Raw genomic sequence first — 23,715 nt, forward strand, 5'->3', positions numbered from 1 at the left:
CGTCTTGTCGAAAATTACTGCTTTTGTTTACACTGTACATACAGGAGATGGTCAGGAGCTGACATCACTTCACCCCAAGCTATCCCACCGGACGTCACAAAAACAAAACAAAATGGCTGCCCCCAGTTAGCAGGAATAATCATGGTTTTTTATTAACTCTAAAATGACACGTTTTTCATTTGCTAAAGTGTCAGTATGTGTTGGTGGTCCGGGTATGCATCTTTCCAACACATAAGGCTCTTGTTTGAGTTGACCCTACCTTTAAGAGTAAGATAGACTGTCCACAAGGCATTTGTAAAGTTTACTGTTAGTTATAATCGAAGTGGGGCTCTATCTGATAATCGTTTATACCGGTTATTGGCATACATTTAACACGCACCGGGGCTATGCAATTAAGCGGATTTGACTGTAATAATTAATGCATTGTTGTCAGGACTTGTGCTGTCCGGAGCACAATTAGTCTATTGGCTAATTTAAAAAAAAGGCTAATAAAATTTGCAAGTGGCTAAAATTTTGGCTATGCCATTTTCTATCTTCTGATGTGAACAAACGGCCAAATAATCTATCTGACACCTCAGACATAATAATAATACCAAATATTCAATTAGCGATCTCGCAACCAGTGATGATGTCTTTATTTTAATCATTACGGTTATTAAATTCAACGGCATGCATTCAGCATACATGTATGAAAGCAAAGATCTGTAGCTTATTATACGTTGTAAAGTCTTTGAACCAAAGTAATAGAAATGGACCGACAATGTGTGTTAACTTCAATACACATGCTAGTTCAGGGCCCGAAAGACAAGTATCCCAAGCTGTCGGTGTGAATATAGGTCACACTTCACAGTCAGCTGAGACTGCATGCGTCAAGAGACCTGGTTGCGGACATTAAACAGTACAGTACGATAACACACAAGTAAATCTTGATGTAAACTTGTAAAAGAAACAATATTTGTTCGTATCAATAAATAATTAAATTTCCGTTTCATTCAATACAATGTAACGTCATCCCATTGGTCCAGCTGTAGCAATGGGAGTTTGTTCATTTCTCGATGGATGTAAAAATTACGCCGTCAGGGAATGTCATATCTGATGACGTCATTTTATATGGGCAAGTTGACTTACTGAGCGTTATTATTTATGGATAAGACATAGTTAAAAATAAAGTATGATGATTTTGTGTTATTATTAGCCTGTATGATTCAAATTTAATTATAAGTATTCTGTTATTTCTTTTATGTTCATCTGGGTATGAAAAAAAAATCATCCGCAAACTTATGTGAGAATGGCTTCGCTGATTCACACAGTTTGTGGATGTGTTTTTTTGTTCATATCCCGATTAATGTAAAAGAAATAACAGACAATCCTTAAATACTTTACTGCAGTTTCGGTTATTTCTTTTGTCTTTGTTAATTTCGTATTCATGGTTGCGAGCACACATGCAGATCGTGATCGCAGGAAATGAATATGCAGTATTTATACAAATTGATCCAGGGTGAGCCTTAGCTGTTGAACATAAATTGTTGATGAACAACTTCCACACTAATGAATATACTTGTTATTGTGTTTTTCAGACTTGCTAATACTTTGGAGTTCGAAATAGCTATGGGAAAGAAGGTGCTGCCATTGCACAGATGTGAAACATGTGGATTTTCTTCCAAAAACTTTTATATTTTCAAACGACACAAAAATAGGTGTGACAAGAAAATCTATAGAACTGTAGATCCACTACCAACTACAAATTCATCAGTTCTTCAGCAAGTGAATGATCCGGCTGGATTGCCACTTCCACCACCTCTTGTAAACCGAAACTACCGCTGTATTGAATGTGGCTTCACTACAAACAAGTCGAAAATATTTCTCAATCACAATATTGATAGCCATGGAGCCAAATTCTCAGTTTTTGAATGTACCTTCTGTGAATATGCATCACGGTGGAAACACAAGCTAGATCGTCATGTGAAGTATGCACACAAACAGTTCATTCCTGAAGAGGAAATACAGGTCCAGGAAGATGGTGACCTGGTGAAAGATGAATCTATGCCATCTGTGTCAGGCGATGGTCAGACTGTAGAGCCTTTGATAGAGGAACAGATGGAATCACGGCCTGTTTCGAAAATCTTTCATAGAGGCTTTCCCCGAATTTCATTCAAAACTTCGAAAGGTAGTAAACTGATAGCAACAAAAAAGCCGCATATGTTGGGTGGATTTAAGGCAAAAACATCCGTGAAAAAAGTGCCAGCCTTTTACATCCAAGTAGTCGCAGGGGCTGATGGAGAGACGGTCTACAAATGCAAGTTATGTCTGTATTCTGCAAGTAAGAAAAAACAAACTTTTAAACATGTCACTGCTTGTCACGTGAATGCCAGCTTCTTCAAGTGCAGCAAATGTGATTTCACCACAGACAAACGTGTTGAGTTTTACACTCACAAGATTTCTCATGCCAGCATGAGTTCAGGGGAGGTCTACAAGTGTGAGGAATGCTCCTACTCGACTTACGTCAAAAAAAACCTCGACTGTCACCGAGAAAAACACGGCAGTGATAATCCACACAAGTGCAGCATGTGCAGCTATGCTACTGGGCACGAGGCTGCCCTCAAGCGCCATGTTGTGAATCACCATCAGAACAGTGCCAGAAATGAGTCCCTTGTCCTTGGTCATACTAGTTCTGCCGATGACAGTTTTGTTCCCATGGAAACGGTGCCATCAGAAAGTGTGCAGGAAGAGCCAATGGTTATTGATGACACAGAGACAGTGTCGTCTTCTGTAGTGAAATCAGACAAAATGACCTGTCCTCTTTGTGGTTTGTCATTCGGACGTCCCGCTGATCTTGGGAAGCATGTGATTGCGAGACACAACATGAGGCTTCATGAAATGAGACAGCTGTATCAGGAAGGGACTCTCTTGAGGACCGATCCTGTTAGCACTGCTTCTCTGAAACCCAAGAAGATTGGGCTGGGTAAAGACAAGATGAAGTGCACTTTCTGCTCCTATACAACAAAATGGCCGTCGGACTACAGGAGACATATTGCCGTTCATTCAGTTGAGAAACGATACAAATGTCCTCTCTGCATGAAAAAGTATAAGTATCTAGGTGATGTCAATGTACATGTGAGACGAGATCATAATTGTGAGCCCTCTGGCATTCATGTGCAAAAAATTGCTATGGTACCCAACAAGAAGTCATCACCAGCCTTGTTCAGATGTCCAGCATGCCCATACATAACGAAAACAAAAATGGAAATGGAGAAGCATTCATCAACTCATAATAAAGAAGACAAGACTTTCCAGTGCAAACAATGTGACTATCAAACATACTGGCGTGGAGACATTGGCCGTCACCTATATAGACATCATGGCGATCTTCTACCCAAGGAGAAAACAGAGGTGGACTTGAAGGAGTTCATGATCATCCGACCGGAAAGGCTTGCATTCAAGAGAAAGCCTAAAGCTGTACGACTGTCTGAAATGGAAGGCTTTAATCCTGAGGTCAGTTCATTGGAAACCGTGTCATGTGAACCAGCACTAGATGATACATCGGACAGCTTGAGCACCACCTCCAGCCATTCTCCGAAAAAAGAGGCTGCCTTTTTGGGCCCAGTCAAATGTGATCACTGTCCTTTTGTGACTAATGCAGCTTCCAAACTGAAAGCTCATGTTGCAACACACTTCAACCTGAAGCAGTTTAAATGTCCAATCTGTGGACGCAGGTCTAACTGGAAATGGGACATGCGAAAGCACTTAAAGCGTGAGCACCCTGAAGTTACTCGAGATGTAATAACTCTGTCGGTTGAAGAAGCAAAAAGGTCAATTGGAGAGTATCTAGAAACCCAGCCAAATATCCGCAGAGAACACCATTTCAATGTTAGATTAGATAATGCACTATCGGGTGATGGTCAGAAGAAAGTTAAAAAGCCTTTTCAGTGCAGTCTGTGTAAGTTCCGTTCTGATTTTAGATGGAGCGTCAGCAAACACCTTCGCACTATCCATCCTGGCAAGGCTGGCAACATTGTTGTATTGACCAATGCTGCCAACTCCATTCTTGCTACAAGCAAGATAGACAGTTTTCAGACACCTACAAAATCAGAGCCACCTACTCCAACTGAGAGTCCTTCTTCACTAGACAAACATCATCATCTCCGTGCACCCAGCGTCAAAAATACATTTAGACAACCAGTGCCTTCTGGTGATGCAAATATGGAACGACCTTTCATGTGTCCCGAATGTGGAAAACGATGTACGACGAAAGGTGATGTTAAAAAACATTACCATTATGCCCATCCCAGCTTGGAGGTTAAGGTGATATATGTTCCTGATGGAACGGAGTTTCTGTACACAAGTAATTTCACCGTACCAAATTCTCCTTCTCCCAGATCAGAGGGTAGAAAACGTCACAATGACATTCAAACAATAAAAGCTAAAAGCCCTAACAAAGGAAAAGATAGTCTTGAGGGGTCAAAATTCAGTAATCCCAAGCTTCATGGTTATGTAAAACCATTTAAATGTTCCGTTTGCCATCATCGCTCCAACTGGAAGTGGGATCTAAAGAAGCACCTTCGAGAAAGACATCCCAATTCATGCGGATACATCATCCTCATGGACATTGCTGAAGCTAAGGATACCTATGCTGAAGAGTGTAGAATCACAGATCGCACCAATCTGACATTGAAAAAGTCTGTAGTGCCTTCACCAAAATCAGTAACCGTGACGAGCAATCCTGAAGATCCTCCAACTGAATACCTTCCTTTTAACATGACCCAGGACATGAGTCGCTGCCGCAGATTCAAGTGTTCTGCCTGCGCCTACAGGTCAAACTGGCGCACAGATCTTCTTCGCCATCTAAAGCGAAAGCACAGCTTGGCAAAAACTAAAGTTGTTTTGCTGAATGAAGAGTTTGCTAGAAGTACCCTATCACAGTACAAGTACATAAGAAATTCTAGAGATCCATTTGCAAATAAGGACATGAACCAGAAGCGAATAAATTCTGGATCATCGGGTACACTTGCCATAGATGAGAAAATATGGAGATGTTCAAGGTGTTCATTTCAGGCCACGTTCAGGTCTCATATTATTAAGCATATGCAGAAACATGGCATGAAACCTTTTCAGTGTCGCATTTGTGAATTTTGTAGTAATTTCAGAACAAATCTGCACAGACATGTCAGTAAACTGCATGGTAAAAGTGACTGCAAACCATTCATCAAAGTCCGCATCAAATACAGCAGTGGATTTAATTCTGACTTGCCAGAAGAAAATACAGCTGTTGTTACCTGTCCCCCTGAAAAAGCTACTGTCATGTCTGAGCAATACATTGATGTCTTCTTGTGTCGTAAGTGCAACCTGCAGTTCTCATCTGCCTTGCTTTGTCATCGACATCTGCGAGAGACGCATGGCTGTGATGACAAAACCCAGTGCATGAAGTTCCGCAAGAGACAGAGAGTGAAAGTGCCAGAAGGAGAGCAGTACGTGTTGAGTACAGAGTCTGGATGTCAGGCTCCTGGATTTGATAGGAAGAAGAACTACATGTGTACCCTGTGTCCATATACAGCCAACAAGCGAGGGCTCCTCAACTTCCACATGACGTACCACAAGCCCCAGCCTTTCAACAAGTACAAATGCAAGCACTGTCCTTACTACGTGAGCCGCCCTCGGCTCCTGCAGCAACACACGCGTCTTCATACCATGAAGCTAGCCTGGGAGAACAAGCAGATTACACCCCAGAGTAGTCCAACTAAAAATACTGTCTCTGCAGGAATCGGTGTTACCCATACAACTCCTAAGAAACATGCCTGTGAGAAATGTCCATATTCCACAAATAGCAAAAACGATATGCTTTATCACAGACAGTTCCACCGCCCCAAGCCAAGTGCCGAGTTCAAATGTGATCACTGCGACTACTGGGTGACTCACCGCCGACTCTTGAAGCAGCACGAGAAGTGTCACAAGAGCGCCCAGATGACATCACCAGTCCAATCTTCACCGTGCAAGTCGGAGATGTCGGAGAATAGTGCAGTGCTCGACACTGTCGAGATCGCGGCCTGGAAGCAGCAGTTCATCTGTTCCAAAATAACCGCCAGTCTGTCCACTGATCCGACCTGCTCCCCAACAAAGCTAGCAGCTCAGTGCTCGATGGGCTTCCGGCCTGGATACATTGTAAAGAACGGAAACTACCGCAAGCTGCACAACTGTCGAAGCTGCCCGTACATGAACATCCGCGCACGAAATCTCCGTCTTCATGAGATGATGCACGGAAAACGGCCGTCCAAACACCCTTTGCTGAAATGTCCCGATTGCGATTACTACGTTGGAGCACGCGGCCTTCTTGCCCACCACATGAAAGTGCATCAGCCATCCTACGTTCAAGATTTTAATGACAGCATGGCCATGCAGATGGGCAAACAGGAGAGTCAGCAGTGGGGGGAGGAGGAGGCGGCTTCCGACTCTGGGGAAATCAACCCACAGCACAAGGTGGACACTCTGCTCGAGATCGTTCGCTTCAAGAAGTACTGCTGTGAGAAGTGTCCGTATGCCAGTGCCAAGCGGAATCACTTCCAGAGGCACGTGGAGCTGCACGGTAGTCGGCAGCGCTTCACCTGCGACTTCTGCGACTACAGCGTCCCGTCCAAGAACCTGCTGGCACAGCACCGCAAGCTGCACCTGATGCCCAATCAAAACCTGCTGACCATCCAGTCACTGTCCAACCTGCAGTACCTTACTGAGGTCAGTCACATTTCATTTCATTACAACTTATTTTTTCTGTGCTTATATCCAATTAAGGTTCAAGCATGCTGTTCTGGGCACACACCACAGCTGTTGTGCTTATAGCCAATTACGGTTCAAGCATGCTGTCCTCGGCTATTGTGCTTGTATCCAATTACGGTTCAAGCACGCTGTCCTGGGCACATACCTCAGCTATTGTGCTTGTATCCAATTACGGTTCAAGCATGCTGTCCTGGGCACACACCTCAGCTATTGTGCTTAAAGCCAATTAAGGTTCAAGCATGCTGTCCTGGGCACACACCTCAGCTATTGTGCTTATAACCAATTAAGGTTCAAGCACACTGTCCTTGGCACACACCACAGTTATGGTGTTTATAACCAATTACGGTTCAAGCATGCTGTCCTGGGCACACACCTCAGCTATTGTGCTTATAACCAATTAAGGTTCAAGCATGCTGTCCTGGGCACATACAGCTATCTGGGCTGTCTATCCAGGACAGTGGGTTAGTTGTTAGTGGTTAGTGAGAGAGAGAGTTTAGTGGTCTTGCCCATTGAGTCGTTAAAACTTGCTCTGGATGGGTAGCCGGTACTGGGCTTTAAGTTGGAATACATGCTACAGTTTATATGTGGAGGTCCAATACTATTGGGGTTATACTGTGCATTGAAATAATACTCTAAATTAATTGAGGCTTTTAGGTATTGGCAGCATTTTTCTTTATATGTAGTACAAAATGCACATACTTTTTTGCATGAATCACTGGTAAAAAAAAGAAGAGTTTTTGAATTGGTTCCCTGTAATCCTCTGTGATCATAACTTGCTAACATAATACATCTTTAACAAGGGTTTTTTTACATTAAAAACTTAACAAAATGTCTGCTGGCATTTAATTAATTTTGTTGAGTATATGTACAGGCTTTCATCTAATACTGGGGTGGGACGTAGCCCAGTGGTAAAGCAACCACTTGATGCATGGTCGGTCTGGGATCGATCCCAGTCGGTGGGCCCATTGGGCTATTTCTCATTCCAGCCAGTGCACGACGACTGGTATATTAAAGGCCGTAGTACATGCTATCCTGTCTGTGGGGTGGTGCATATAAAATATCCCTTGCTACTAATGGAAAATTGTAGTGGGATTCCTCTCTTAGACTATATGCAGGGTTCGTACGGGTCATGGAAATCCTGGAAAGTCATGGAATTTGTAAATTTCATTTTCCAGGCCTGGAAAGTCATGGAATTTTGATGTTGGTCATGGAAACTGAAAATCTATCTAAATACATTTTTTCCTACATATATTTTAAAACTAATCATAAATTTTAAAATATAAGTAGCCAAAAAGAAATAGAAGTATTTAGATAAATTTTCATTTTCCATGAAAAATGATCTATACAATATTAGGTGACTAATGGAAATACCTCAAGCTTTAATCATTTTCATAGTACAAAGGATCAGCATAACTTTTCTCTGTTTTGCATCGTATTGAACAAAGCAAAGCAGCAACATTATTTACTTTACTGAAGTCACTTGATGCATGTAAAACATAAATGTATATTTTAATAATTATAGCCTGCCAGCAAAATTTTTTTAATTATTAACCTTGACCTTAAATATGAACTGCATTTAAATTAAAGTGCCAAGAACAATTTCCTTCTTTATTTTTTATTTTAAAAAAAAATTTAATTATTCTTTTTTATTATTACTATTGTTTTGGTGAGAAAACAGAATGTGTATAATAATTTTTATTATTAATAAACAAATTATTATTATTATCTAACATATCGGATGGTATAAATAGTACAAAAAAGGTTCTATTTATGATCGAGTTAAAATTCTATACTGTTTTTTTAAAATTATGAACTTAGTTGAGATATCGCACCTGCAGTACTCAGAAGGTTCATATTACTATTTTTACTGAATTAAAATGGATACATTTGATGTCAGAATGAATGCATGAAACAGTTAGAAAAAACATGGTTTACATAATGCACATGTATGTCAATAAATAATTAATAAGTTTTGTAACTTTAACTTAAGGATCTTTTATTCCCTGTGGTTTTCAGAGAATGTTGTCAACAAATCCCAGTAAAAACAATCTGAAAGTCATTTTATTTTTATTTCCTCCATTCTGCGATTTTGAAAAAGATTCCCTATAAACCAACAAATCAAATTGGAGTGGTCTAATACAGTAAAATACCAATAGATTTAGTCGAGGATTGTATAAAAAAAATATTTCAAAAGGTCATGGAAAATGCCTTTAAACAGTCACGGAAAGTCATGGAATTTGGTTACTGATAAAGTGTATGAACCCTGATATGTCAAAATACCAAATGTTTGACATCCAGTAGCCAATGATTAATAAATCAGTGTACTCTAGTGGTGTCGTTAAACAAAAAAAAACTTTCTTTTTTTTTGCCATCTAATACTATGCATTGAAATATGTGTGCAGGCCTGCATAAATTTAAAATAGATGAGTTCTTATTTTTAACAGAACACAAAGGCTTTCAGTTACATGTACACATGTAACTAATTGGAAGTGAACAGTTCAGTTTAAAAATGCCTTCTGGGTTTATTTTTGCCGCCATTTTGTATGAGGGGCGGAATGTAGCCCATTGGTAAAGTGTTCGCTTGATGCACGGTCGGTCTGGGATCGATCCCTTCAGTGGGCCCATTGGACTATTTCTCGCTTCAGTCAGTGCACCACGACTGGTATATCAAAGGCCATAGTATGTGTTATTCTGTCTGTGGGATGGTGCATATCAAAGATCCCTTGCTGCTAATCGAAAAAAGTAGCCCATGAAGTGGTGACAGCAGGTTTCCTCTCTCAATATCTGTGTGGTCCTTAACCATATGTCCTATGCCATAGAACCGTAAATAAAATGTGTTAAGTGTGTCATTAAATAAAACATTTACTTCATTTCATTTGGTGTGAGTTTGAAAGCTGTCTGTTTTCAGGTCCCAGCTGATGTGGCTCTAGCCAGCGCATTGCCTGCAGTTGACGACAAGAAACCCGTCACAATCAGTGTCACTCACGACCATCTCGAACTGTACGAAAACATTCCCGAGTCAGAACTCGAACCCAAGAAATTGTACAGGTGGGTCACTTCATATAGACATATTGTGAGTAGTTTTCAAGTTGTATTAATTAAAACATACTTTGGCATGGATGGTCATAGGTGTTTGGGCTCCCATTTTTTAAGCGGGCAGGCTGGGTTTTGCCTGAATTAAATGAAAATGCCCCAGTCTATAGTCCATTCCATTCTCCTACAAAACTGTTTCGTGTAAACCATTTCCATTTGCTTTGACATAAGAAGAAAAGTCAAATTGTTTTAGAAATAACAAGAAAATACTATTTTTGTGTCCAGTTTAGAAAACAGTTGGCTCAGAAATAAATAACTTGTAGTAAATTCCATAGCATGAAAAAAGGCATCCCCTGTGTGACAGACTATAGATAACAACATTTATTCATATTTGCATTACTACCAAGCAGATAGGGTTGCAAACAAATCACTATGTATTTTTACGTGGATTACAACTAATTTTGAGTGTAAAATGATGGAAATACATGGTAAAAAGGTCTCAGGTTAGCACATTTTGCCTGAAAATCTCTATAATTTTTGCCTAAATTTGAGGTTTTGCTCCAGCACTAGGACTGCTCCCCCCCCCCCCCCCCAGTCCCCCTGTCTTGTGGATAGTCACAGTGGGAGAGACGAGGGCTGGGATGTAAAGATGGATAGCACAAGAAGTTGAAAGATAGGATGAGTACCAGATGAGAAAGAAATAGAAATTGAAGGAGGAAAAGGAAAGAGTTAAAAAAAAAGTCACTGATCACGATAAATAAAATACTGAAAATAAGTCTTTAATGTTTCAGAGATCACCCATTATACATTGTAGTTGGGTTTTCCATTTATCCAGTTAGTTATGATCAAGTGCTTATACGGTGTAAATGAGAACAGATTGTTAATTTTGACCTGCATGAATATCGGGCACTAATCTACAAGTAGCTGGTGATATGATGCTTTTTTTTAAGCTGTCAAAAGTTAGCCCAAGTTACTGAAAATGTTAGAAGTAGTTAGAAGTTGAAGTCACAACAATATTTTAACAAAATCACATAACAGTCATCAAGACACCAACTTGTTTATTGTCACAGCTCACTTGTTGGTTCCGTGTTTCACTTAAGTGTGAAACTGGACATCAACTCTTGCTGTGCTATCTACAGTTGATCTTTCAGGCATTGTTTGATTCATTTTGGTAATGCCAGAATATATTAATAATTACTTTTCATTTTAATATAACACAGACACAATTGCTTTGGTTGATTTTTATTACAGAAAGTAGTAGTGTTTGAACATGAACACAGTTGACATGATAAAGCACTACAAAATATACCAATAAATGGTCACTTCACCCATTTTGATCAATCATCTCCCCTTTCTTCTGTAAGTCAGTTCTCCTCCTTTTTCTTTTCCTAGATTAGTGCCTGCCCACATGTAGGTGTGATGAAAGTGAAACCAGTTTGTTATATTTGCTTTGTTGAGATAACTCTGCTTATTTTCTTACTGCTCTCTCTGTAGTGAAATTAATCAAATAGTTATCTTGTATCAAGACTACACCAGTCCATAAACCAAAATGGCGGCCATAATGCTGTAAGCATCGTTTTCTTACTGTAGTATGTATTACAGTTTTATTTATTTCTAAACCGAATATTTCTTTAATTGCACACTAAAATTGTTTTTTGTTATTGCCAAAACACTTTTACTTGTCTTCTTACGTCAAATCAAACTGAAAATTATTTACAAAAAACATTTATATAGGAGGATGGGACAGACTATAGATTGTTATATTTGACCTAGGTGTGATGAAACTAAAACTAGATTATTATATTTGACCTAGTTGTGCTGAAACTGAAACCAGATTGTTATATTCGACCTAGGTGTGACAAAAGTGAAACCAGTTTGTTATATTTGCCCTAGGTGTGATGAAATTGAAACCAGTTTGTTACATTTGAACTAGGTGTGACAAAACTAAAACCAGTTTGTTATATTTGACCTAGGTTTGGAGGGTGTGCATTTTACGGTCACCCCAGGTGAGTGAAAACAGCATGGGACAAGTGAAAAACATTATCGTGAGTTGCCTGCCTGGTGACCGAAATTTTGTGACAAAACTGAAATCAGTTTGTTATATTTGACGTATGTGTGACGAAACTAAAACCAGTTTGTTATATTTGACCTAGGTGTGACGAAACTCAAACCAGTTTGTTATATTTGACTTAGGTGTGACGAAACTGAAACCAATTTATTATATTTGACCTAGATGTGACGAAACTAAAACCAGTTTCTTATATTTGCCCTAGGTGTGACCGATGTCCATACGCCAATGTGAAGCGTGACCACCTGCTGACTCACCTCAAGTTCCACATGATCCGCAGTGAGATTTCCTGCCCGTACTGCGACTACTCCGTGCCCAACCACCAGTTCCTCACCCAGCACATCCGCGTCCACTTCTGTCCTCTCCCAGAGTTCTCCGAATGGCTCACTCAGAACGGGCAGACAGATCGCATTCAGAAGGAGGAGCAGCTCGACATCTCGGAGGCGCTGGAGGTGGCCAAGAAGTGTCAGAAAGGGGCCGGGGTCAGTGGGGGCAGCTCGCTCAACAACGGGGCTGCGGAAGATAAACTGTCTGAAGGTATCGATGTAACCATGGCCAACAAGACCGCTGGGGCGACAGTCAAGGAAGTGAAATGTGAACTGGGTAATTTTTGTCTCTTATTCTTTACAGTATTATATTTTTAATTCATGTGGGGTTTTTTTTTCCCGCTGATGCTATAATGGAAAAGAGGTCTGAGGTGGTTGTAAATACGATTAATTCATTAGTGATGATTATGTGCATTTCATTGGTCCTTTGCATGGTTAGTCTGGGATCGATCCCTGTTAGTTACCAATAGAGCTATTTCTCATTCCAACCAGTGCACCACAACTGTTATATCAAAGGCCGTGGATGTGCTTTCATGTCTGTGGGATGGTGTATATAGAAGATCTCCTGCTACTAATGGAAAAAAATGTAGCAGGTTTCCTCTCTAAGACTATATGTAAAAATTACCAAATGTTTCACATTCAATAAGTGATTAAACAAAACAAACTTTAACTTTCATTCCAGTAATCGCCAAACTATAGGCTAATTAAAATATACTTCATGAAATTTTAATATAAATGCAAAAGAAAAGCACGACTTCTCATCCTTGAAATGTATTAACAGAAACTGCATCAGTAAGCATGGTGATTTGCTAACAAGACATCAATGAATATGTTTTGTAGGTGTTTCAAGAGAGACGTTAACAGAGGAAGATTCTGTAAAGCGGAGTGAGCGGCCTGCCGAGCAGAGTACGAGCCAGTGTTGTGTGACAAAGGAGCAGGATGCTAGTGAGACTCGCGGTGTGTCGCAGGGCGATGGCGACACTCGCGGTGTGTCACAGGGCGATGGCGACACTCGTGGAGTATCGCTGGATGAGGTGTTCGCCTGTCAGTACTGCGACCGGGAGATCGTGTCCTCCGAGCGGCTCCTCCGCCACGAGATGCAGCATCTCATTGGAAACCACTACGAGGTACATTCTGTCATCTGTTGTGTGGGTGGGATTTAGTTCATTCGGTTGAGGGGCGGGACGTATCCCAGTGGTCAGTCTGGGATCGATCTCCGTCGGTCGACCCATTGGGCTATTTCTCACTCCAGCCAGTGCACCACGACTGGTATATCAAAGGCCGTGGTATGTGCTGTCCTGTCTGTGGGATGGTGCATATAAAAAATCCCTTGCTGTTAATCGAAAAGAGTAGCCCATGAAGTGGCGACAACGGGTTTCCTCTCTTGAAATATCTGTGTGGTCCATAACCATATGTCCGACACCATATAACCGTAAATAAAATGTGTTGAGTGCGTCGTTAAATAAAACATTTCCTTCCTTCCTCGTCGGTTGAGTGCTTGCGTCGCAGGATCGAACCATCTCGGTGGATCCATTCAATTGATTGGTGTTTTTCTCATTCTGACCAGTTCACCGCAAATGGTCAAAGGCTGTGCTTTTCTGTCTGTGGGAAAGTGCATAAAAAAGATCCTTTGTTGTGTTAGGAAAAATGTAACGGGTTTCCTCAGATGACTGTATGTCACAATCATCAAATGTTTGATATCCAATTTACCGTTATTTTTAAAATGCCAGCAGCAAAATAGTTCCGGCTTTCTTACAGTGAAGATAACACTTTCTACAGTAACGATACTTGTAGCATTTGTTTGGGGTTAGAATATTCTGTCATGCCCTAGGTTCTATTACTCTGTACAATTTGTTAATAACTAGTAAAAAAAAAATTTAGTTGGATAATTGCCTATTCATGGTTTTTTGCTTTAATATTGTTACCAATAAAAACCAAAACCAAAATAAATCTATCTGTTAGCATGCCATAGGATTTCAGGTGAAACACTTCTTCAATTCCGTGCCTTGTGATCATGGGAACCCATCGAAAACAGTTATTAAAAAATAATTATATATATATATATATATACTACCGTATATCTTCGCCTGTAAGTCGATCTCGGCTATAAGTCGAGTCCCTAATTTCAAGCCCTGAAAACGTATTTTTTTATTGACCCGTTTATAAGTTGACCCATGAAAAACTACTTATAAATATTGAAATATTTCTTATTTTCAGCACATGAGAACAATAATATTTGAACAAAAGAAAATTATTTTACAAACTTCGGTTTTCACGCTTTGTACATCGCAATATAATCAGACTATTCCAATCAACCTATCATTATTACATAGCATCAAAACGAAATATTCCCTTAGTAGAGAGTGAAAGCTGTTTGACTGTTACTGTATAGTACTGTACAGATGGTTTTGTGCACAGACAACAACTTTTATTTATAAACACTGACAACAGATCACTACGATAAAACTGAAAGTATCACGTTTTGCCGCCATATTAATACATGTAAGGAGGATAACTCTGGAAAGTACACTGGTTTTTGTACCAAATGATGTGTGTCCCTATTGCTCTAGATAGTGAACTGCAGAGATCAATCTATTTTAAGGGAAAGCTCAGTAATATTCATGAAGTTAATCACCGCCAAAACATTGTTTGAACAACCATTAATGCCAGTGACCAGATTTCAAAATAAACTCAGGCAACAGGTAGTTAGTATTGTTTACATTTTTACTATTAGTGATGACTGTTAATTTAACTAAGTGGACTGTTGGCTTGGCATGTGAGTGAGATCGTACGCCTTTTCGCATAACTAAAACCGTTCTAATGCCAAAAAAAAAAGGTTATAAAAAATAAATGTGTCAAATTAACATATTTGAGTATAAATACATGGCATACTTCAACAATAAAACTTGTAAAATAATCCCCAAAACTAATATTTTTTGGTGAAATTTTTTTACCCTCTTATAAGTCGACCCCCCAAGTTATAAAATAATTTTTGGGTGAAAAAAATTCGACTTATAGGCGAAGATATACGGTATATAATAAACGGGAAACGAAATTTCTGTTCTGTGATTTTACCGAAACAGTACTGGAAACTATTGTTTCCGTGAAATCGGAGAAAAACCTGACCTTTAATTACTCTATATAATAATCATGGGAAACGAAATTGTGGTTCTGTGGTTTTACTGACACGGACCCAGAAACAATCGTTTCCGTGAAATCAAAGAAAAACCTGACCGTTAATTTGTTTTTCAGGTTTCTGAGAACACTGCACAGAAATCTACAAAAGCAAAATCTGATAAAGTAGCTGATTCAGATGACAACACTGAGAACACATCGTGCTATAGTGAAGGGAAGGATCTTTCTGACGCAGGCATCAACACGGAGGGTTCTGTTACGCAGCATGAAGATGAAACATGTGACAGGGAGAAACTCGAAGAACTCCCGAATACAAGCCCTGGTACAGAAGACATGTCTGTGGAGGAGGGTGTTTCTGTTGACGCTGACCCAGGTGTTGCTAGTGCCAATACTGATGCTGATGCTGATGCTGATGCTGATTATGATGATGTTACAGATATGGATGTCGATGGTTCCCAATAGTCAGTTATGAGATGTGTATTGTTAGCAATATGATTTCCAAATGTCAGTTGATGCAACAGAGTGTGATAACCTGGGCCCGTGCTTATAAAACTTAAAGTCTAGACTTAGTCCAGACTTTAACATAATGCTATTTGAATCGCGTTGCCATGACGTTAAAGTCTGGACTTTATGGTTTATAAGCACAGGGCCAGAACTAGGACTGCATTATTAGCAGCACTCTTTTCGAAGTGTTAGCTTATAACAATTTTTAGTTATCGTTGTCGTTATATTTATGCACAGTCAAAAAAAAAGAATAAAATTAGAAAGAAATTTTGATAAATTATAAGATGAATTATTTTTATGTCGGATGAAATGATCAGTTAATTATGACAGACAAATGTAAAATGTTTTGTACATGTATATTGAATTTTTCAGTGTTTTTTTTTGGTGTAATTCCTGTTTGAAAAAGAATGGCAATGCATCGTTATTTCTTGAATTTGATGCTCATTGATGTTTGTGAATCTTACAATTCAATGCATTTGAAATGAATAGAATAGTAAAAATGTTGTTGACTTTCAAGATCAAATGAAATGAAGTTAGTATCTACACCATCTTTATGATGCGGTTATAGACTTTAATTAAAACTAACAATCTACAAGTATCATGTGAAGTATCTTTTTATATATGATGGTTTCTTGTGAAAGGTTCTGAATAATCTAGACAAACTAAGTCAGCACGGTAACTTAGATCTGTGGGAATTATATTGTCATTCTGGGCTTAAACTATAAAGTTAAAGTTTATTTTGTTTAACATATATAATACTGTACAGCAGATGAAAGAAAGTTAATGTCTGTTTTGTTTAACATATATAATACTGTACAGCAGATGAAAGAAAGTTAATGTCTGTTTTGTTTAACATATATAATACTGTACAGCAGATGAAAGAAAGTTAAAGTTTATTTTGTTTAACATATATAATACTGTACAGCAGATGAAAGAAAGTTAATGTCTGTTTTGTTTAACATATATAATACTGTACAGCAGATGAAAGAAAGTTAATGTCTGTTTTGTTTAACATATATAATACTGTACAGCAGATGAAAGAAAGTTAATGTCTGTTTTGTTTAACGCCACCACTAGAGCACATTGATTAATTAATCATTGGCTATTGGATGTCAAACATTTGGTAATTATGACTTGTAGTCATCAGAGGAAACCTCTACATCTTTCTATTATCAGTAAGGGTCTTTTATATGCACTTTTCCACAGACAAGAAAGCACATTTTACAGCCTGGTGCACTGGTTGGAACAAGAAAAAACCCAATTAGTTGAATGGATCCACCGAGGTGATTCGATCCAGCGACACAGGCACCTCAGGCGACTGCTTAACCGACTGAGCTAAATCCTGCCCCTTAAACTATAAATACATGTACTATTCTGTACGTAGATAAAAGCTTCAGCTATTTGCTTTTCATAACTATGGTAAAAGCTATATTACAGTTCTTCTTAGCCAATGAAACTTCAATTAATATGAAAAATGATATGGGGTTGCATTTCTTTCAAGGTGAATTACTTAAGATGATCATTACAGTTCAAGAAAGTCGTACTGCAAATTGAGAACATTGCAGATCTTACCGCACAATATGGCAAAAAAAGCAATATGAAAATGATTTGAGAAATCAGTTTATGTATGAATATGTGATATTAAGTTCCTATGTGACTGTCTACATTATGCATATGTGTTTTTGTTTGTAAGACCAGTAGTACTAAGAGATGATGAGCTGAATTTACAAAGCCTGTATATGTTTTACACGTGTAACTACATACATTTACATTTACAATGCTTAAAAACCTGCGTAGAAGAACAAAAAACCTTGGGTTCAAGACTGAAATTAGAGTGTAAGTGTTTTATTATTAGGTAGGCCTAACTTGTCGGTTACAAGAACTATATTCACAAGAACTATATTCACGTACCGAACAATCGGTTACCTAAGTAAAACTCATGTGAACGGCCTTCCAGTTACCTAAAATTTTGAAATATTGTCCCCTGAACTGGTGGCTAATTTGTTATTGTTTCACAAGCAGTACTCATCCTATGATATTACCAAATGATATTTGTGTGCAATGTTATCGTCATGACCTACATGTATATTATAATGGCTTTTTAAATAGTTTTTTTTTATCTTCTTTTTTTTTTTACTTGGTTTGGATGTGTTATTGTAATGCAAGCAGTACATTTTTCACACGACTAACACATGGGTGATAATTGTGGAGGAAATAGTTAAAACAACAAACATGTTGTAATGACAGAGTGACCATCAGGCACGGCAGAAGCAAATAGACATTGGGGTGTGTGGGGGAGGCGGACTGAGATCGAGGGCATAAAGTAAAGCTTCTAGGGGTTTCAGGAGTATGCTCCACTGAACAATTTTGAAAACTGGATGTCCTGAAATGCAATTTCCTGCATTCTACAAGTATAATTAATCTCTGCCGTTAGAAAGGAAATGTTTTATTTAATGACTCACTCCACACATTTTATTGACTGCAGTGAAGACAAATGTTTTAAAATTGTAGAAGTGTTTGTGTTTGCCATTAGCAAATGATCTTGTTACATACTGTAATATAATGACCAATGATGACAACTAGCAGTCACTTGTAATAGGCGTATTTTCCAAATTGCTGTTAAAAGTGTGTATATTACTTGTGTTATAAAAGGTATGAGATTTATTTATTTTTTGCGGAAAGATATATCTCCCAATTTGCTGCATCATATAATCTCAACATATTAAATTTATACCCTGAAAGTTCTTGCATTCTAATGTTACTTTTGCCATTGATGATGGAGTACAAGTAGTGTGCTCTTTTAATACTTGGATGAAGCTGTCTGCTGAGTACTGGAATTGTAGCACTACTAAATTGCGTCTGTACATGGGTTTTGAGCTATTGTCTTCATCTCACATTAGCTTTTACCTTAGTTTGACACCCAATAGCAGGGTTTCTGCCAGAGGGTAAAATGGGTATGGCACCATACCTAAAGTTTTTGGCAGATTAAAAAAAAAATTAAGTTGAGCTTTTTGACAAAATTCATTACTGTTCGATTTTCTTAACACTAACACTAAACCTAACCCATTTTCTTTCTGTGGGAGGTCCCCCATACCCCCTATCGACTGCAGCTGCATTCGGCACACACATTGTAAATATTCAGTTTTATAGTGCCATACCCAAAAAAAAACATTTCTGGCAGAAACACTGAATAGCCAAAGGAATTTTTTTGTGCTGGGGTGTCATTAAATATTTATTCATTATTCATTATTATTATTATTATTATTATTATTATTCTTACATCACTGTTAAAATTTTGTAATTTTCTGTTTTGGCCGTCTTTAAAACATTGATGTTGAATTTCAGCCTCAAAATGTGCACGTCACTTCTTATAAGCAGTTGGTGTCAAGTTTCACAATATTTATAATTTTTCATCAAACTTTACACTTAGTTTGTGTAACTAATTGGATGTAAGCAGGATGATGACTATTTCATTGCAAACTCCACGGTTGTGCTGTTGTGGTTTGCAACTATTATATGACATACATTATCAGTATTCTTTTAATGCTATGTTTGTCAGTGGTTATTTATTAAAGAGAGTGTCTTTGAATTTGTCGATATTGTCGAGATGTTTTCCCACTATAGACTGGATGTGGCACATGCGTGTGGTCCGGCTAAGAACAAATCAAAATACACTAGTTGCTAGACTGGACGAGTGCGAATGCAAAGCGCATGCTGTCAGCCACAATAAAATAATCATGCGTGGTGCACATAACCAAAATGCAAGTCGCAGATGCAACAATCGAAACTGCACACACACGTTACACATCCAGTCTTTATGATCCTTTACAGAGTCCTTTTAACAATTAAATTACTTTTCAAATACATTTTCTTCTTTAGAATATCAGTGTGCATGTAATCGGTGCATTCAGATCGTCATAATGTTTGTATTGGCTGAAACTTGATTGTATCTCACAATATATATGCTTTTGGTTTGTAAACAAATTACTGAGTGTCATTAAAAAGGCTACAGTATTCCATCTTTTTATTCCTACTTCCTTTCACACTCGCCCTCAAAAGTTTAAGCGAGGCAAATCAGTCACCTTGCAATAAACATTTTAATAAACTTATTTAAAACTTAATTGAATTGCCATTTCAGGAGTGATCTTCAGTTCGCCTTAACTAAGCTGTTATTCGAAAACGTGTTACCATGGTAATAACTTAAAACAGTATTCCTTTTACAGTGACTATGCATTATGCCATATTAGCATTCAGTATTTCAGTGTCCCTTCAGCTGCAATATCATTGTATATTCTGTAACAAAATGCATACATTATAGTTCATTATTTACTATTATAGTTCATTTAACTACAGATAATATACTATGACTGTGGAATTTTCCAGATACGTTTTAAAATTCTTTTTCTAATTTTGTGGGAAGTTCTTCATGCAAAATGAAAACATATCTCTTGCTATATTGGTGCTTCTGCAAAAAAATTCAGGAATGGAAATTGCTGACTTATTTATAAAGGATGGGTTTTTGGATGACTAGTTTTATTCCAGTTGGCCAATATGAGATATGGTATCTTTTCATTCTTCATCTTGCCTAAACAACTTGTCATATTATTTCAGTGCTTTGTTTATGATGTATGCCATAATAATTATGCAAGATTATAAACTTTTCATGAGTTAACTTTACGATATATTTCAATAAACATCTAAAATTAGCTGCTGTGTTTGTCCATTTATACATGTAATGTCTCATACTTCATAAATTAAATACGGTACCCAATAGCAACAATACAGGCTGGGCGTCGTTAAATAATTAGCCATGCCCCATACACAACTTTTAAACTGGCCTTGTATTTAGGAATACAGATTTTCTTGCAGGGTTTGTTTGGTGTACATAGAGAATCAGTGGAGTAGGAAGGTGCCAAAAAGTGGGGGGGGGGGGGGGGGGGCTACACTTATAAAGCAAAATATCCGAAAAATGGGAAGGCACATGCTCTCCTTGCCTGCCCCCCCCCCCCCCCCAATTTCCTATGCCAGTGAGAATACATCAGTGGCCATTAGATAAGTTTATCTTACAAATTGTTTTAGAATGGGTGAAAGTGAGTTGGATACATTTTTAAATAATGAGTTGCAAGATAACTGGTAGCTAATGGCCACAAATGTAGTATTCTATTTCTTACACATCTTCAAAAAATAAGTTTAGAGGTCTTTTCCAACTAAAACTTATCAACTGCCCAAGTACTAGTAGATGACCCGTGTGTCATGGCGTAATCAGTTTCAGGTTAACTTGTATATCAGAGTAATCTATTTTGAACACCCTTGTTTTTCATTGGATGGTATGGCAGTAACAACCTGGGCCAATATTTTTGAAGCTGTTTTTGCGCTATGAAATCGTAAAATAATCATAAACTATGACATCACTGTCACGTGTGCTGTAGTAACATCAAAGCCTACGATGGTTTTACGATTTCGTAGTGCTAAGATGGCTTTAATAATCTCTAGCCTGGTCATCATCTAGGAGCAGCCAGTCGTTTGTCTTCAAACTTGTTACACAGTGCTGTGATCAGGTCAGTAAGCACATCAATACTTATATAGTAGATTTTGAACATGAAATAATCATACGTAGAGTACAAGTTTAAAAGTTTATTTTGTTTAACGATGCCACTAGAGCACACAAATTAATCGTTGACTATTGGATGTCCAAAATGTAATTTTTTAGTTTCCCATTACCGCAGCAGCAAAGATGTATGCACTTTACCACAGACAGGATGTGGGGCACTGGTAGAACCATTTTAATAGCATACATACTGCATAATGAGTTTGTTAAATACTGAATCATCAAAATCAGAAATGAACATTTAAAAAATTTAAAAAGTTTATAAAATATCTCTAATTAAACCATTTATGTAAGGCAGACAAAAACAGTACAAAAAACCACAAATGAATTAAATAAAAAGATCATATTTATTTGCAAAATAATATCACAAGCCTGTTAATATAAAATAGTTTTTCATCAAGACTGAAAAGAACATTCACTGCACACATGATTGATTGATGAACAGCATACGTACATACAGGACCTCGAGCAGCAGACCCTGAAAAATCTTAAACATTAGGTAATATTCATCACAGTTCCTTAAAGGCAGGTTTACATGGCAGGCGACCTGCTAAAACAGGTTTATGGATTATGGACCCTGAAATATGCTGTGTGTACATCTCTCTTCAGCCAACACTCTGTCATTACCATTAACTGTTCTGCAAATGCCTAGTGTTGACCAAAAATGAACATTTTTTTTTCCAGATTTATTTCTATAGTCCATCCCATCCTGTTACAAAAAAAAAAAAGTGAAAATAATTTTAGTTTGTTTGACATAAGAAGGAAAGTAAAAGTGTTTGGAAAAAAAAAAAAAAAAAAACCCCCAACCCCAAAACCAGATTTTTGTGTGCAATTTAGAAAACAATCTGCTCAGAAATAAATAGCTTGTAGTAAATGCCATAGTATGAAAAAAGGTGTTCCCTGTGGGAATGACTTCATATAGTCCTAATTCAACTGTGTACCTCAAGGATGTGTTTTTTAAAACTTTTTATTGGATTTTAGCTCCTTTTGTTTTTGTAAAATTATTTTCACAAAGTGGATCTGATTTGATCTAAAATGCAGAAAAATTACCTTTATTTATAGTATCGAGGTTTCAGCTGGGGTTTTTTAATTATCATTTGTTTTTATTTCTAAATGGTTATCACATCTGATGGACACCTATGTACTGATAACAAGTGGCATAGGATGACTATGTAGCTGGTTAAATAAGTTACATTTCAGGACAAATTAAATGCATGTATCTTCAGACAATATTTTGTTTTGATGTTCAATAGGTCACCTGCCTTGCGAGCCTGCCTTTAACCCTTTTAACCTGTGAAGTTCTCTGGACAAGAAAACTTTAAAATAATGGTTAGGACTTTGATGAAACCGAGCAACAAAAATGTTAAACCCGTTAAACCAACTGTTTTATTAAAAGCTCTGCCCATTTTTTCCCCTCGACATTGAAAACAGTGGACATGTTTGAAATCCTATTAAGTGAATCATAATACAAATAATTGATTCATTGACAAACTGTAACCTTTATGGCCGGCTTACCATTAACTTGATTTTGTGCACATTTTATCATGCACATTTATTTACGGTTATATGGCCAAGGACCACACAGATATTGAGAAAAAGAAAGAAAGAAATGTTTTATTTAACGACGTACTCAACACATTTTATTTACGGTTATATGGCACCAGACATATGGTTAAGGACCACACAGATATTGAGAGAGGAAACTCACTGTCGCCACTTCACGGGCTACTGTTTTTGATTAGCAGCAAAGGATATTTTTATATGCACCATCCCACAGAGAGAATAGTACATACCACGGCCTTTGATATAGCAGTCGTGGTGCACTGGCTGGCTGGCATGCATTAATGCGATTTTGCGCGCAAGTTTACCGATGTAGTGCATTTACATTGTACCTTTTCCATATCTGTGTTTTCGTAAGCAGATTACTAGAATTATGTTTTGTGTTGTCTGAGTGTACTTTAAGTCGAAAGTAAACGTTATGACATCACCAGACTGAAAAGACCTGCGCACTGAATGTCAATGCATGGAATAACATATATGGAAAGCAAGCCGTAAATATAGTTAAGCCAGTTTTCAGTCAAAAGTCATGTTATAAATTAATTCCAGATGTCTAATTTAGCAATTATAAAATACACACTGGAACAGATTTTAAAAGTTAATATTGCACATATATGTGTATCATGGAAAATTTGCAATTTAAAAAATATATATACATATAAATAAATTAATACCCCACCCCCAACCCCCCACTTTTTCAGTGTAAAATTTAGGTAAAA

At 37.8% G+C, this 23,715-nt stretch overlaps 1 protein-coding gene across 1 annotated transcript in view; it reads left to right on the top strand.

The window, feature by feature from the left end:
* Window positions 1-20,537, top strand: part of LOC121388062 (zinc finger protein Xfin-like) — a 39,440-nt gene extending 18,903 nt beyond the window's left edge. The window contains exons 2-6 of the mRNA XM_041519266.1: window positions 1,578-6,723; window positions 9,674-9,813; window positions 12,072-12,469; window positions 13,033-13,319; window positions 15,445-20,537. Coding sequence (XP_041375200.1) covers window positions 1,609-6,723; window positions 9,674-9,813; window positions 12,072-12,469; window positions 13,033-13,319; window positions 15,445-15,789 — 6,285 coding nt within the window. The 5' untranslated portion in view covers window positions 1,578-1,608 and the 3' untranslated portion in view covers window positions 15,790-20,537. The remainder of the gene's footprint in view (window positions 1-1,577; window positions 6,724-9,673; window positions 9,814-12,071; window positions 12,470-13,032; window positions 13,320-15,444) is intronic.
* Window positions 20,538-23,715: the final 3,178 nt, after the last annotated feature.

This window comes from Gigantopelta aegis, chromosome 14 (genome assembly GCF_016097555.1).
Source record: "Gigantopelta aegis isolate Gae_Host chromosome 14, Gae_host_genome, whole genome shotgun sequence".
Lineage (NCBI taxonomy): Eukaryota > Metazoa > Mollusca > Gastropoda > Neomphalida > Peltospiridae > Gigantopelta > Gigantopelta aegis.